Source organism: Micromys minutus, assembly GCF_963924665.1.
Source record: "Micromys minutus genome assembly, chromosome: 15".
NCBI classification, from domain to species: Eukaryota; Metazoa; Chordata; class Mammalia; order Rodentia; family Muridae; genus Micromys; species Micromys minutus.
The window spans coordinates 25,059,339-25,076,167 of NC_137984.1; the positions used below are offsets into that span (position 1 = coordinate 25,059,339).

Consider the following 16,829-nt stretch of genomic DNA (forward strand, 5'->3'; position numbering starts at 1 on the left):
CTGTCTCACTGAGTCCAGACCTGACAGCCCAACTGGAAGAATATGACATGATAGATTACATCACTGATTAGTTAATATTTTAATAGTTTAAAATTTTAACTTTTGGTATCCATAGAATTGTGTCTGGAGTGAATCAGAAATAACTGCTGTCACATTTTTTGAAGAAACAGTCATTAGATTATAGTTCGAGATTAACTCGAGAATGGATACCATCCTGAGTATCCCTCATGCTCCTGGAAGAGACTGTTTACTCAGTCCCATTGACTCTGTATTCATAGCCTGCTGAGAGCAAGAACTGGCCTGAAATCCAGAATGCCATGTCAGAATCCTGCTTGATGTCAAGCGAGCAAGTATGAAAGGCCCCGATGCTGAAGCACCAGGTCATAGAGGTCAGAGCACTGGTCCCACTGGTCCAATTTGGACATGACAGATGAAGTACAATAAAGCTGCTCTGGCTCAGTGCTTCGCAAAGTTGAGTTGCTTCCAAATCACCAGCAGAGTGAGTTTGAATACAGATAGATGACTCCCTCCTTCAAAGTTTCCATTTCTGTCTGACTTGGAACTCAAGGCGTTCCAGTTCCTTCAAACCACCTTGGGAGAGACACAGTGGAGCAGCATAATCTTTTTACTGTCAAGAAAATAAAGCTCAGAGCCCTTAGCATGCTGGAAGTACCAAAAGATTGCTCTTCTTAAAATGATGACCCCAAGACATTCTTTGAACCACATGGGAACATGCTGTTTAGAAACTATTTCTTTCCTGCCTGGATTCAGTAATATTCAGGAACTGCTTGGTAGGGAAATGAGGCTCAGTAAGTAACAATTCCTTATATGGAATCTCTGTGTCTCGTTACAGCAGTTCATTTGAAATGTTTGAAGGAGTATTTCTATAGACTTGACTTAACAATCATCCACTTGAAGTGAGGTAAAAATTATGTTAGGCCAGTCACACTCAGTGACTATGATTTCTTTGGCAAGGGGTTTTAACGGGTGTTCTCTGCAGGTGGAGGCCACAGGACAGTTTGTGGTACTCACCTCTCCCCTCTGCCAACTGGGTTCTGGAAATTAGAGTCAGAACATTGAATTTGGTGGTAAACATCATGGGAGTATATGCCATCTTACTCCTTCTGACTCTGAACTCTGAGGTGATGAATCAGTTCTTAGCTACAAGGCCATGGGATAACAACAATGGCTCTATTGTCTTTTGACTTTATTTAAAACTTCTGGAAAGTACTTAATTGTGCTATAAAATATTAGGGAATATGTAGCTCAGAGAAGAACAGTAGACTAGCAACCATTGATACAGCCACACAGATGACATTGAGTGGTTACTGGAGTGTTCACTTTAATTTGCACACATTATAAATAACTCCAAGAGAAAGAAAATACCTTCTATAATTTTTGTCCTGCTTCTTTCTAATTTAATCCCTTTTCAATTAGAACAGTGTTCCTATTCATTGATAAATGATTTTAAATGAGTTCTGATGGTGGTTTGCTGTGACAGTGTTGGAGTGTATCAAATCAGGTACTTGGGTTTTTATATTTTTCCTGTACAAACAATTATTTGTATATTTACAAATCTACCACCTGGAGTCTACTCCCCATTACCACTAAGATCAAAATACTTAGAGAAGATTATTCTAAACGAACAACACAATAATGAAACCTGAAACTGTGAGACAAAATTAGTGAGCAAATTTAGGGAAGAAGAAAATCCACACATTGGAGCCACTAGAAGAATCCACTATAGTCACTGCGTTTCCCATTCCTGTCTACTATATTGAGCTTCATGTGGAAAAAAGGAGGCATTTTTCTACTGGTATTATACTTACAAAAGAAATTTTTATTTAGTGCCAATTTAAATGGCATGGAGAAACATTGTAGATAATATTGTTCATATTTAGATTTAAAAAAAAGTCCAACATTATAAGTATTATACCATCAATAGTTACTCGTTTGGCACATAGCCCTGTGATTATCATTGCAGATGAGAGTCATGGAACATTTCTCAAAGTGGTATAATGTGTTAAAGGAAAGAAGGTGCTTTATGTTTCCTGGCATTGCCAGTCAGGGGATCACAACAGGCCCTAACAGAGAAAACTGATGAAAGACACAAAACTGAGGGTCCTGGGGTAGCATCATGGGAACTAAGACACACTATCAACAGGTTTCTTATGATGGGCACTGTAAAAAAGATGGGATTTCTTAGGTATTCCCACAGAAGGTATGGCCACAACTACTTGATAAGCAGACTAGGTGGAATTAGAATCAAGTGTTCAAAAATGTACTTTGAGAACATTACCCCACAGAGAAAATGAAATAACATGTGATTAAGTGCAAACTTGATCTCAGGACAGAAGGCAGCACTATATACAAGCAAACTACAGCAAAACTAATGAAAGAATAGGACATAGTTTGTAAAGTCTGTAATTGATTAGTGAAATTATATAAATGTTATTTATGTATGCAATTGCCTTGATAACTCTAGAATGGCTATAGTAATTATTATTAGACGATGGGAAAAGAATACAGATTCTGTACATACCCTGGTGACACCGAATTATTGTAGCAGAGTACCGGCCCTGAGAAGGAGTTAAAGAGCTGCCCCCTCAGCTTAATTATATGGACAGAATATATGTCATTGATACACTAGGCAGAAGTCTAAGAATTTTGCAGGCATCTCCTGTAATTACAGTCTTATGTCCCCTATTGTGCTGAACACAACTTTCCAAAATACAGAAAGATGCTGAAGATAAAGAGAGTATCTTTAAGCTCATAGACATGGGGCAATCCAAGGAAACCTTATCGTATAAATTCATACTTTGTAGTATTTTCCCCCACTGCTATTCAGCTTGGCATAGTATAGCCTTAAATACTGGTCTCATAGTTAATGACCCAGTGCAGCAGGGACAAACAAGAGTTCCAGGTATTTGCTTGTTCATATATATAAATATAAATTAATTGGTAATAACATATGCTTGTTACATGTCCATAATATCACTGAAATGACAACCTACTATACATTTCTAAAAATTGGTTTATTTCAATTACATTTTAAAGATATTACACTTTAAAGTGAATGTATGAAGCACTTAGACTTACTTATTCCATGCAGTATCCATTGAATAAATTAGATAGTATACAGTTACAAGTCATAACTATATAAAAACAAGCTTACCATGACTAGGGTATCCAGGTGTAGAGGGGTCTCCTCCTGGATTCAGAGTCACCATGAAAGGCTCAGAGCTAAGGACTGCAGACTCTGGTGCATCACAGGGATCAATGTAGAGAAGAACACCTCCAAACCCAGCCTTCTCCAATAAGGAAATCTACAAGGCAAATAAATAGTTGGAAGTGTTATGCACATTAGATGGACCTAAATCGCGGTGTCTGAATTGTCAGCACATAGAATAGTTATTTCAATATTTAAAAGGAAATAACTTTGACTTTCTGTTTTTCAAAATTTGAGGTGAGCACGATTTTCCTACGTTGTCTTTCATTGTTGCAGTAAACATCATGACCAAAAGGCAACTTATGGAGGAAAAGTTTATTTCTTTAACAGTTCCACATCACCAAGAGACTTTAGCATAGGAATTTAAAGCAGGAACCTAGAGGGAGGAATTGAAGAAGAGACTGTTGGATAACACTGCTTGCTGACTTTCTTCCAATGACTTGCTCATTACACTTCTTATAAAGCTCAGACCCACATGCCCAAGGATGGCAATATCCACAGTGAGAATGGCTCTCCTTTATTGTTTAGCAACTAGGAAAATATCTCACAGATGTGCACAAGGGCAAATCTTATGGAGACAGTTCTTCACCTGAGATTCAACAAAGTCTAGGTTTGTGTCAAGGTCAACAGAGACTTACCATTATCATACAAAACAATGTGGACTATACATGGATGAATTTTCTTATTTTGTTTGTAATTTAAATATGGCATGTGGTACTTATTCTTTGAAGTATCGTATATTTGTATCATATTCCCTCAATCCTTCCAGATCATTTTTGATTCTCTGCCAAGTATGTTTCAATATCCATGTCATTTTTTGTTTTGTTTGATTGGATTTTAAATCACCTGCCCATTCCAATTGGTGAAGTTCATATGTACATGAATTTAATTTCAGGTCAGCTTCTGTAGGACTGAACAACCACAGCTTCCCAGAGATCATAACATAGTAGTTCTGAAAGGTTTAGAAAATACACACTCCCCCCAAGCCTCCATGACCTCTGGCTATTCTAATAATTTTTTTACAATGTTTTCTGAGTCTTAGGGGAATAGAGTGTGATGTGAATGTTTCTTGTTTAATTAGAAATTTTGACTACTTTCTTCTACCTCTTAGGCAACATTTCTATATTGTTTATATATACAAGAGTTCTTTCTGTGATAGAGATTTTCACACCCTCTTTTTAAAACTTGTCCAAGGATTTTTATACTGTTAGGAGGTTATCAGAAACTCCCTTTTTTATAGAGTTCTGCTTTTATATCAGTGGTTTTCTACTTGTTCTTCTCTTTCTCCAGAACCTAAGACTTCAGCATAATAATGTATTTACTACCAATGGAAAATAGAGAACCTCTTCTCTTGCTCTTTGGATAGTAGCTACTGTGATGAATCTTTCAAGATCTTCCATGACATTACTTATTTTACATCCTCAGTCCTACGTAGGAGACAAAAAGTTAAAGTATTTCCAAAGAACCTCATGAGAGTTTTTTTTTTTTTTTTTTTTTTTTTTTTGAACAATGCTTTTCTCTCTGACCATGTTAGAAATATTTGAAAGCATTCCTAGAGTGCTTTCTTCAAGATCTTAATGTAAAGACTTATTCTGTCATTCAAAAGTACACAATGTATACTGTTAATGGGAAATATGAGCTTGACAATTTCCATTGTTCCAGATTATATTATCATAATTAACTGATTTATTTTAGTTACATACTTTACTGTGACTTAATCTAATGTGAATAACAATGATTATGATGTGCTACTTCTACTTGTTTTCCATCAGAGAGCAAAAGTAATTACAGGTCATTTAAGTAATAAAGTAGAGTCAGATTAACAGCCGTACTGAGTGTACTTACTACTGATACAGGAACCTGACTTAATAATTATATATTACTTCCCAATTAACTTCACACACACTTGTTTACTGAACTATGTACTAGACTAAGGAGGGTAGGCATGTCCTTGAGTAGGCCCTGTGTTGAGGGCAAAGATCAAGTTTATTCCCCAGAACTGGGTTAATGATGTAAATCATGGAATGCCTTGCTACATAAACATTTCCGTGGGAAAAAAATTGTCTTGGCATAGGATCCTCAATAAAATGGAGCCCAGAGGAAACATTTGAAATACTCAATGTATGCACTTATTGTGGAAAAAACAAACCATGTAATCATGCACACACATACACACACACACACACACACACACACACACACAAATACACATCCACCCACTCATGCACACATACATGTGTCCTAGTTTGGTTTCTATTGCTGTGATAGAGATGATGGCCAAAAGCTGCTTAAGGAGAGAAAGGGTTTATTTGATCTGCAGGCTACGTTCTATCATTTATGGAAGCCATTAAAGGCAGGAACTTGAATCTCTAAACATTGAGGAACTCTGCTTAATGACGTTATGTCTTATATTCAACTATCCTTCTTATATACTCTGTGGCCATTGGTCCAATAGTCATATTTTTAATTGCCTGTACCTCCTAAGGAGATCATCAACAACAACATATTTGCAGAATTGGCCTCCCCAAAAGCTAATATGAGTAAAGCATTTCTACAGCTAAGAGCCAATCTACCTCGTGTGTAAAATGAGAAAACATCATTAGACATCACCCAAAAAAATACTTGTGAAAATGAAATAAAAACACAGACACTTAATAGAAATTTGAAATTTCAATGGGATCTTGTTGAAATGCTTTATACTTTATATTTTTGATATATTAACAATGGTTATATTTTTAATTAAAATATAGGTGACACTGAAAATCAAATACACTCAGACCAGAGAGACATACCTCTCTCTTTCATATTCTGAGAATCTGCAGAAAGAAGGAAGAAACTTATTGGATGAAATATATTAATGGGGAAAGAATGTGATTGAGAGTTCATATGTAGGTTGACTATCTCAAAATCTCACCCCTAAAATACTGTTGAAGGGCTTCTAATTATTGGAGAATATATTGTGGAATATAAATCTCTCTCATAAAACAATTACTTTTTTGTTAAAATACTGTTTTATTCATCATGTTATTGGTTCATTAAGATTAAAACTTTGCATTTGGTGTGTTCAGATTTCTGACACTGCAACATGATATGATCAGTGCCAAAGTGTGTGCTTGTGAACTGCCCAACATGGTTGTAGAAATTTTAACAAAATTTCATAACGTTTTAAGATTACATTATTGTATTATATTGGCCTGCAATTATAAATATTGCAGGCCACATATGAATAACAGATTAGTGTCATTATACAGTTTTTGCATTTTTCTTTAACAAATAATAAACATTTGTTTATGTTGATGAGTTCTTCATGATTTTCATACCTACTGTTAGATTACATAAATAATACTATATCAAGGAGGTATCAAATGTTATTTAATCAACCCATTACACATAATACTTACATTTATATTAAAATAAATGGCTTTTTGGATAAAATTCTGTATAGTATCTATTCTGTAAAATATTGCAATAATTTGCAACTGCATTGGAAATCCACCAATAATGCATTTATAAAATTAATATTTACTGCATTACACTACTGAATGCAAGATAAAAATGATTCTAAAGAACAAATATTACAGCACAGAAGTGCTTGCCACCAAGCCAAAATTTGCAAAGGAATATGGAAACTGAAGTCAGGACACAATAGGGTTATCATTTAAAGACTCAGAGAAGCAACATATCTTAGAAAACGTACTCTGTTTTCCCCATTGTTTAAGGAAGACAGGCTGCAGAAAATATCATGCAGTCCTGTAGGCACCTATTAGAGAAGCCCAGGAAGGGTTAACCTTAACTGAGAAATTGTCTCAACCAGACTGGAATGTGAGTATTACATGGGACATTTTCTTGAAAATGAATGATGGGGAATTGCCTAGCACATTGTGATTGGTACACAACTTTGACAGATGGTTCTGAGTTGTATAAAAAAAAAGAGAGAGAGAAAGAAAAAGCAAGCTGAGCAAGCCATCGGGGGTAAGGCAGTAAACACTGTTTCTCCTTCACCTCTGCTTCTGTTCATGCACCTAGATTTTTGCTTGAACTCTTACTCCCTTCTCTCAGTGCTAAAATGTTACCCGTAAGCATAAGTGAAACAAAGCTTTGCCTTCTCCATGTTAGCTGTGAATAGTGTTTTATGAAAGGATCAGATACTAAGTAGAATGTGTGACAGACATATTTTATTAGACAAATATATAAGTAGGTATAAATGTTAATTTCAATACAATATCACTGGATAGAAAGCTTGTGGCATATAGTTTTGGTGCAGGAGGCCTTCACATTGTTACAAGTGAGGATATTTGTCACTGTGTGGCACCTTTTATAACTCAGATGACTTGATTTCCTTGATAATGACTATCTTAGCAGGATAATTCCTGAAACCAGAAGATAAATGTTAGGTGACAACTCCCTTTTTGGTTCTCCTCAAGATGTTAACCATTTGAAGTGGGTTATAGATGGAAGAATCCAGGGAGATACAATATGGACTATGTAATACTGGTGACAAAACCAGAATCAGGTGACAGGGAGGGAGACATTCTGCAGGCTCCAGTCAGCCCTTTTCTTTCAGTTCTTTTATTTCTTTGAAAGGGCTTAAATTACTTCCAAATAAATCTGTTTCAACCAAATTAAATGCAAAGGTGTTATGATAGAAGAGGTTTCTGAACTCTGGAATCCATTTTAACATCATGAACATATGACAACTTACATGATCTCCCTCCTCCTTGGTTTCATCATTGACAAAATTTAAAAATTGAACTCCATTTTCAACAAACACCTTTTCTGATCCATATGGAACACCATGATGTCTAACCCAGTGATCTTGAAATGGAAATTAATTGTTTTGTTTTAGATAGTTGTCTCCTCTTTAGCAAGGATATTTTCTCAGTAACTGTTCTTAGGAAAAGTTGCTACTGTTCAGACATTAGAGACTGTGTACACAAACAGGGATGGTGTGTACAGTTCAAGTATATGTGATACACAGCAGACAAAAATAGCAATACCTATATGTCTGTCTGTCTATTGTCTTGCCTATATATTGCTGTACAATATCTATCACAGTTGCATATAGAGTTTAATACTATTAAGTGATATGTGATTCCCGATCTCAACATCCCAAATACTGAAAATAATTTATTTTAAACTACTGCTCAGGAACTTATTCTCCAAAAATAATTTCTCTGCTTAAAAATACACTTAGTTTATGGGTCATTTTTTCAGAATATAACATATTTGTATTGAATTTTATGTTAATATCTTATTAGAAATATTAAAATAGTACCAACATAATGCATTAAATTATTTGTTAGCATCCAATTCATCTCTTCTTCTCATTCAGATATAATTTGATATAATACTGTACAATATTATTTTTCAAAACATCCATATTTTTATACTCCACTTATTAGACTATATATTATATAATCATGTTAAGTAAACATTGTTTTCATAGAACTATCAACATTACATTAATTCTGAAAATATTTATACTCTAAATGATTCAGTTAGTAGTTGTTTCAAGAAGAGAAGTTAACTCCTGTATAATGTTATAGAATGTTTATACAAAACATTCAACATGTTTATTTAGAATCACATATAGGCTTGAAATTTTACTTTCTATAAAATAGATATAAAACTCAACTTTACATAATTTCACACTTTTATTAAAACAAAATCCATTTTACTAGACAGTGCTAAGTGCTTTTCTCTGTGACAAGGGGGACTCTTCCTGCATTCAAAGGAGACAAGGCAAATCATATGTTTGAAAGTTCTTGCTTGACTTTCACATTACCTCATTATGACTAATGTTCCTGACCTAAAAGCTGGGGGATTCACTTAGGAGTTCCTCAACTTTCCTGAGACACATTCAAGTTGGTATACCAGATGTCAAGCTGGTATACCAGATGTCATTTTATATTATTGTGATTAATTAGTAGAGGACTATATATAACACTCAATAGTGGTAGTGATTGGTTTTAATGCTATTTTAATTCAATTCGGCTCCCAAAGGCTGAGGGTATCTGTCCCTACCAGAATTTGATTGGTAATAAAGAATTCTCATACAGCCAATGGCTGGACAGGTAGACTGAGGCAGGACCTTGAGAATTGCAGAGGCTAGGAACTGGGGGAGAGAAAACAGAGAATGCTATGATTTGGAGGGAGACATATCAGATTTAGAGCTACAGAAGAAAATCATCTAAAATGTACATGAGAAAGAAAGTGCTCTCCCTCCCCACAGAAGGGGTGCTCAGAAGCATCTTTAGCAGCAAAAACTATGGAACCACACAGAAGGAAGCAGGGAAACATGTATAAAATATAAAATTAGAGGGCATAAAGCTAGGATTACAAGAGGGTAATATTAATATGTGCTAGCCACAGGGAGGATTAGAACATCCCATCGTTCCAGTTAGTCAAGGTTTATTAAAATTAACTGGTGTGATTCAGATAGCTCCTGGGCAAGTGTGAGACTGAGACTTGCTGGGAGTCAAAGTGGAGTAGCTAAACTCGCTGCTACACAGTAGAAACATGAGGCCTCTGATAACATGACATCCCAAATCACCAAGCAGGCAATGAAGAGTGTGTTTAGCTCAGTTTTTCTTTGTTTTACGGTAGAGATCATAACCCAGGGAATGGTCCCACCCACAGTGGGCTGGTCTTTCCAACTCAATTATCTGAATCCAAAATATTTCAGAGGCATGTTCACAGACCTGACTACCACACAATTTTAACTCCTATCAAGTTCACTCTTGAGAGGAACCACCCACACAGAGATTTCACCTTGTTAAATCTACATCATAGCTTCTCTGTTACATTCCTGTCACTGCAAGACAGAAATATATACAGCATCACCAAAAATTAAGTAATATTACATTTCACTTTTATTTCTAACAATTAAAATCTGTTTGTAGAAAACCATTAACAATAGCAGATTTCTGAGCAATTTGGAAAGAGATCCATATAACTTCAAATTATTTACTTAGTACTTAATTCAGTAAATGCAAAAATATTTTTCTACTTTTTCTGAACAGCTGAATATTTTAGTTTACTTATCAATCAATAAATGATTCAATGAATAAATGTTTCATATGTATTCATCGAGTACATACTGCAATTACCCTACAGAAATGTTTTGTGTTCTATTGTTCACATACTGAGACTGAGAAGTTCATGCAACATATTTTGTTGTGGGATTTACAGAAAATGTTACAGTGTGTCTGTATTAAGCCAGATTGCTTGTAAAATTTAGCAATCAAAATATTTAATTAAATGTGCTACATTATCTCCTTCTCATTCTTTAAAATACAAATTAAAAATAATGTTATTTTGTTTTTATTTCTGTCTTGTTATTGATGAAAGGAGGCAGACTGGTGGGTTTCCCCTAGCAGGTTTTAAGGTTATAATTTTTGCCTTGCTGATAAGTTCTTATACATGAATATATTGGGCCATTTCAATGGTTCTTTCTTCTCCCATCATTTCATGAAACACACTTAGCCGTTTCATGTTGCTTATAGTATATGATCAATTGTCAAAAAAAAGGTCAAAAAAATGTCAGGTCAGAAAATAGGTGGTAGTTGCAAAGATCAGACCAGGTATTATATGTTTGAGAATAGTAGTTGATATCTGAGAATGCTCTGACACAGGTTTCCATTCATTGCTTTAAACAAGTAGAATCTGGACACTGAGAGGATATATTTATTTTAGATACCATGGGAAAGTTCAGACAAATACATTCAAACTCAAAGATACAACAAAAATGTTTCTGTTACCTCTTATTACTTGTAACATTTTCCATTGTTACTTTTTTTTAGCATAACTCAGTGTCTAGGAAAAAGGTATCAGTTGAATTCACCAGCTCAACTGATGTACTTATCAACTACTGAGAACTCAGAAACTGAGTTCTAATGAACTCAGCCATCATTGCCAACTTATCCTGTTGGAATGATGCATGGTACCCTTGATGTTTTGATCAAAGGGAGGTGGTTCTCTTTTTCATCCTTCAACACTGTCACAGCATCGGTACAGCATTAGGAATAATATTTAGACATTATCAACCAACCAAACCTTCCACAACTCCAAAGGGCTAAAATACCAACCATTGAGCACATATGGAGAGAGCCATGACTCCAGTTATATATGTAACAGAGGATAAGAAATGTAAACTGGGTTGGGGGGGGGGTTGGGTGGAACAGCACCATGTCAATATTTTGGATGTGAAATTTTCTGAGAAAACTAATTTCGACTCGTTGTTTAAATCAATCTGTGGCATTTTATAATCACCACTCAATCCCCTTTGGAATAAAAAAAGCACATACACACATAAGGACATATCAGATAAATTCTGACTAGGTAGGAGTCAGCATCATAGTGTAGTTAGCATCCTGAGTCAGTTAGATAAAACATGGTATGTTTATCACACATCTGCTGTGGGCCAGGTGCTGATTACATGTCACTAATTGATTTATTTTCAGGTCATTTGGATTCTCATTGGATAGCTGCTAAATTGTGAGCACCAAAGGCTTGGCCAAGAACCAAAGATAGTATGTGGTCATGTTGGAGATTAAAGGAGTTGCTCAAATTCCAGTCTGGGCATTTTCTGCTGCAGCACATGTATGTTTGCTAGTTTTGTTTTTTGTTTTTTTTTTTTTTATTCGTTTTACATTTTTTGTTTTTTTTTTTTTTTATTTGTTTTATTTTTTGTTGTTTTTGTTTTGGGACATGTTTAAATCAGCATGGCATTTACTAGAGTCATTTGGAAAAGTGGAATCTCAACTTAGAAAATCCATACACCTTATTGGTCTGTGAGTAAGCCTCTAGAATGTTTTCTTGATCGATTGATAACTTATGTGGAAATGCCTGGCCCATTGTAGGTGGTGACACCTGTGACCTCATAGTTCTGCATGCTACGAGGAAGCAAACTGAGCAAGCCACTGAAAGCAAGCTGGGAAACAGCACTCCTTTTTGTCCACTGCATCATCTCTTGTCTCCAGACTTCAGCCTTAGGAGTCTTCCCTGACTCTCAGTTGTGAGGCATTACAATTATGCTCAGAAAATATCCTTCATCCCCAGATTGTATTGGTCTTGTTATCACAACTATAAAAACCCCAACTAAGCCAACTAAGACAATGCATTCTTTGAATTACACAACCAGCCTTTAAACAGACTTTGGCTAAAGGGTAAGTTTATAAAGCATCAGATCGAACCTACTATAAGACAGCTCGAATGAGACACTTCTGTCAGTATTGTCAGAATTCCATGCTTGTCTGGGTAGATTGTTAAGATAAAACAACCTCAATTTTATAAATGTTCTGCTGTGAAGATTAATAAATTTTAAAGAACACTCTAAGAGATTTTGCAAATTCCTGACCATGGTAACATAAACATACTTATTTTAAAATACACACATCTAAGCATGTCTGTAATCTCATACAGCACACAGAGCAGAAAATGTGAGGACACCTTCACAGCACAGTGGAAACATACTTTGGGCTATTGGAGACTCTGTCTCCAAAAATTGAATATTAAGAATAATGGCACATGCCTTTAGTCACAGCACTCAGGAGGCAGAGGGAGGAGGATCTCGGTAAATTTCAGATTGGCATAGGCTACTGTCTTAGCCAGTAAAATTGACCCCTTGTCAACTTGACATGCAAACAAATCAATATTAAGCTTCAACCCTTACTTTCTTGTTCATCCCCAAGATCTTGATAACCTTAAGAGTTCCACATTCTTTAACAATTCTTACATTTTAAAATTGCAATACCTTTAAAATATTCAGTGTCTTTTAAAAATCAAATATTTTTTACAATTCAAAGTCTTTAAACTGTGGGCTCCACTTCTTCCTTCAAGACAGAAAGATATCAGGGCACAGTCACAGTCAAAGCAAAATCAATCTCTAGCAATCCAGTATCTGGGAATCCACTTATGAACTTCTGGGATCCTCCAAGGGCTTGAGTCACTTCTCCATCTCTACCCTTTGTAGCACATATTATGTCTTCTAGGCTCCAGCTGCCTGTTCTCCTCTGCTGCTGCTGTTCTTGGTGGTCATCTCATGGTACTGGCATCTCCAAAACACTACTGTCAGTTCTGAGGCATTAATTGCCACTGAGAATGCTCCTTCACCAATGGCCTTTCATGGCCTCTCACATGACCTATTTTCCATGACCCCTTCATTCCTTCAAACTCAGTACCACCTGGGTGACTCTTACACATTACCAAGTCCAGCCACAGTATAAGGTACAACCTTGGCTATTTCTGGAACACATCCTCTTTGTGCTCTCAGAAAACAGTTTCCAGAAGATTTCACCTGAATGATGCTGGTCTCTTCTTAATCACCACTAATTTCTTAGCTCCAGCTGACCAGCATCAATAGTTATAGCAATGCCAAGGTTTTACTTTCGTAGTTCTGGTATCTAGTTAATCACAGATGTTTCTTCAGCCCCAGCTAACCAAAACAGCAATAGCCCTGATTAAAGGGTCTTTAAACTTCTGTCTGAAATTTCAGAAGCCAGGCCTTCATCTTCTGCACTGTTTTCAGCATTAACTGCCAAGATCCTACTAAACATCCCACAGAGCTCTTAATATGTCAATGGCTCTTCTAACTCAAAGTTCCAAAGTCTTTCCACAGTCCTTTCCAAAAACATGGTCATGTTGTCACAGGAGTACCCCACAATGCTTTTACCAATTTGTCTTAGTCAGGGTTTCTATTCCTGCACAAAATATCATGACCAAGAAGCAAGTTGGGGAAGAAAGGGTTTGTTCAGCTTACACTTCCATATTGCTGTTCATCACCAGAGGAAGTCAAGACTGGAACTCAAGCAGGTCAGGAAACAGGAGCTGATGCAGAGGTCATGGAGGGTTGTCAGTCACTGGCTTGTTTCCCCTGGCTTAACTCAGCTTTCTTTCTTATAGAACCCAGGTTTACCAGCCCAGGAATGGCACCACCCACAATAGGCTGGGCCCTCCCCCTTGATCACTAGTTGAGAAAATGCCTTGCAGCTGGATGTCATGGAAGCATTTCCTCAACTGAGGCTCCTTTCTCTGTGATAGCTCCTGCTTGTGTCAAGTTGACACAAAACCAGCCAGTACAGCCACATACTAAATTCTAGGTCAGCCAAGGTTATATAGTGATCCTGTCTCAGAAAACAAAACCCAACAAAGCAAAACATCCAAACACTTCGTAAGAAAATAAACAAATGTTCATGGTAGCCTTATTTGTGATAGCCAGAAGCTGGAAACAACCAAGATGCCCCACAACATAAGAATGAATAGAGAAAATACGGTTCATTTACACAATGGAATACTACTCATCTATTACGAACAAGGATATTCTGAGTTTTGCAGGCAAACAGATTGGACTAGAAAATATCATCCTGAGTTAGGTAACTCAGACGCAAAAGGAAATGCATAGGACATATTAACTAATAAGTGGCTATCAGCCAAAAATGTGCAGAATACTCAGGATACAATACAAACAACTCAAGAAGGTTAAAGAGCTGAAGGGCACAAGTGAGGATGCCTCAATTCCACTTTGGAGGAAGAAGGAAGCAATCATGAGGGAAGATAGAGAGAGGGACCTGGGTGGGAGAGGAAATAGGTAGGGGAAAATGGAAACATGATTAAGTATGGGAAAGGGGGTAATGTTGTGGGGGAAACAGGACTGAAGCCTTTGGGACCAGTCAAAAGAATGGAATCAGGCAATTTAGGGAGGTGGGAATGGGAGGGTGTGGCTCTTGAATGTACCAGAGTCCTGGGAGGTGAGAGCCTTACAGAACTCAAAGGGAGGGACCTTAGATGAAATGTCCTACAGTGGGGAGAGGGAACTTGATACCTCTTAAGAGGAGTATCAAGAGGAGGGTTGGGATTACCATTCCACAAACACTCTTACCCAGAATTGTTCCTGTCTAAAAGAACTGCAGAGACAAATTAATAGAAGAGACAAAGTGAAAGGAGGTTCCTGGTGACAGGCCCAGATATTGATTCAGCTCTAGAGGAGGCTCCGAGGCCTGATGCTATCACTGATGGTATGATGTTCTTGCAGACAGGAGCCTAGCATGGCTGCCAGCTAAGAAGCCCAACAAACACTTTACTGAGATCAGTGGAGTGAAGTCAGGACCCTTGTGCTTGAATTAGGGAAAGGCTGGAGAAAGCTGAGAAGGAAGCTTACCCCATATAAAGACCATCTGGACCCCCAAGATCCCTCAGACAATGAGCCTCAAACCAGGCAGGCTACACTAACTGATAGGAGGCTCTGACACATACAGCAGAGGACTGCTGGGTGTAACCTCAGTGAGAGAAGATGCATCTGACCCTTAAGACATTTGAGGCCCCAGGGAATGGGGAAGTCTGGTGGGGTAGGAGCAGCAGGGTGGAGACATCCTCTTGGAAAAGGAGCAGGAAGTATGGCTTCAGGAATACCAGAGGGCAGACCATGAAGGGGGATAAAGACTGCAAAAATAAATTTAAAAAAGAACCTAAATTTCATATTACATAAACATTTTTATACATGCAAATTAAATGGTACTTTGTAGGTAAAAATCTAAAAAAGTTACAAAAAACATGCAATCACATGTAAGTGGCTATTTTTACCAGAAGAACTCACAGATCACATTTTATCACAGAAATCCTGATGATTGTTATTCCCACTGGCAGACAAGCATTTGTCCTTTACTTCTGTGTTGTATTGAGAAGATGGCATTAAATCAGTCTGTAGAGTCTTACATGCTTTGTTATGTTTCAGAATAAACTCACTTTTTTTGTTACCTAGAAAATGATGATTAAGGTAAGACAATTTACTGCAATCAAACAAACTATGCCTAAGGATGATCACACGGTTCTTTTTTAAATCACTTCATACCTTCACTTGTGATTTCAAATGGGTGTGTGTGAGATACAGAGTTATTTCAATAATTTGAGTGACACTAATAAGAAGTGTTGTCTGCTAGTGTAGGGAAGATGGTGTGAAGCCACTGGATAGGGAATTGTACTGCAAAGGTCTGAAACGACCAAAAGATTTTAACTTGTATCTTTACAATTTGAGAAAGAAAGGGGGAGGAAGAAAGGAATAATGTCAGGGAGAAAAGGAAGAGGGTCAGGAGAGATCCTCTAGGCATTTATGTTTTATTCCATGTTGACAGATTGTCTTATTGAAGCCTCAGATTCACTTGGAGTACTATCAAGTCAAAAGTGAAGCAGAGGTGGCCTAGAGATCACCAGGTCAGGGCCACTCTGCTATGAGTAGCAGATATCAGAATAAAGATGTCCTTAAATGTTATTCTTTGTACCTTTATCTTTTGTGTTGTTCCTAGACAATGAGAAAGGAATAATATGTTCTCAAATAATGTCACATTTGACTATTTGAAACTATGCGCTTCCAAAATCTGCCACATTATATATGCATACAGATAACAAACAGTATAGTCATAGTCTTGCTTTTTTTTAAAATTATGGACTTTATGTAATTAAAAGGCCTGGAGTTTGCCTAGCAGTCAAATAAACAACCAACAAGGTCAAGGACATAATGAGGCTGAAGGATTTTACACATTAACAAATGTTACCTGATTTATCTGAGTACATGTGTATATTCTTTATATTAGTGGTGATAATAAAT

At 36.7% G+C, this 16,829-nt stretch overlaps 1 protein-coding gene across 1 annotated transcript in view; it reads right to left on the reverse strand.

The window, feature by feature from the left end:
• NAALADL2 (N-acetylated alpha-linked acidic dipeptidase like 2) overlaps nt 1–16,829 on the reverse strand; it is a gene marked incomplete at its 3' end in the record, with an annotated part of 819,915 nt that overhangs the window by 446,937 nt on the left and 356,149 nt on the right. The window contains exon 5 of the mRNA XM_080929559.1: nt 3,176–3,326. Within this exon, the coding sequence (XP_080785685.1) occupies nt 3,176–3,326 (151 nt within the window). The remainder of the gene's footprint in view (nt 1–3,175; nt 3,327–16,829) is intronic.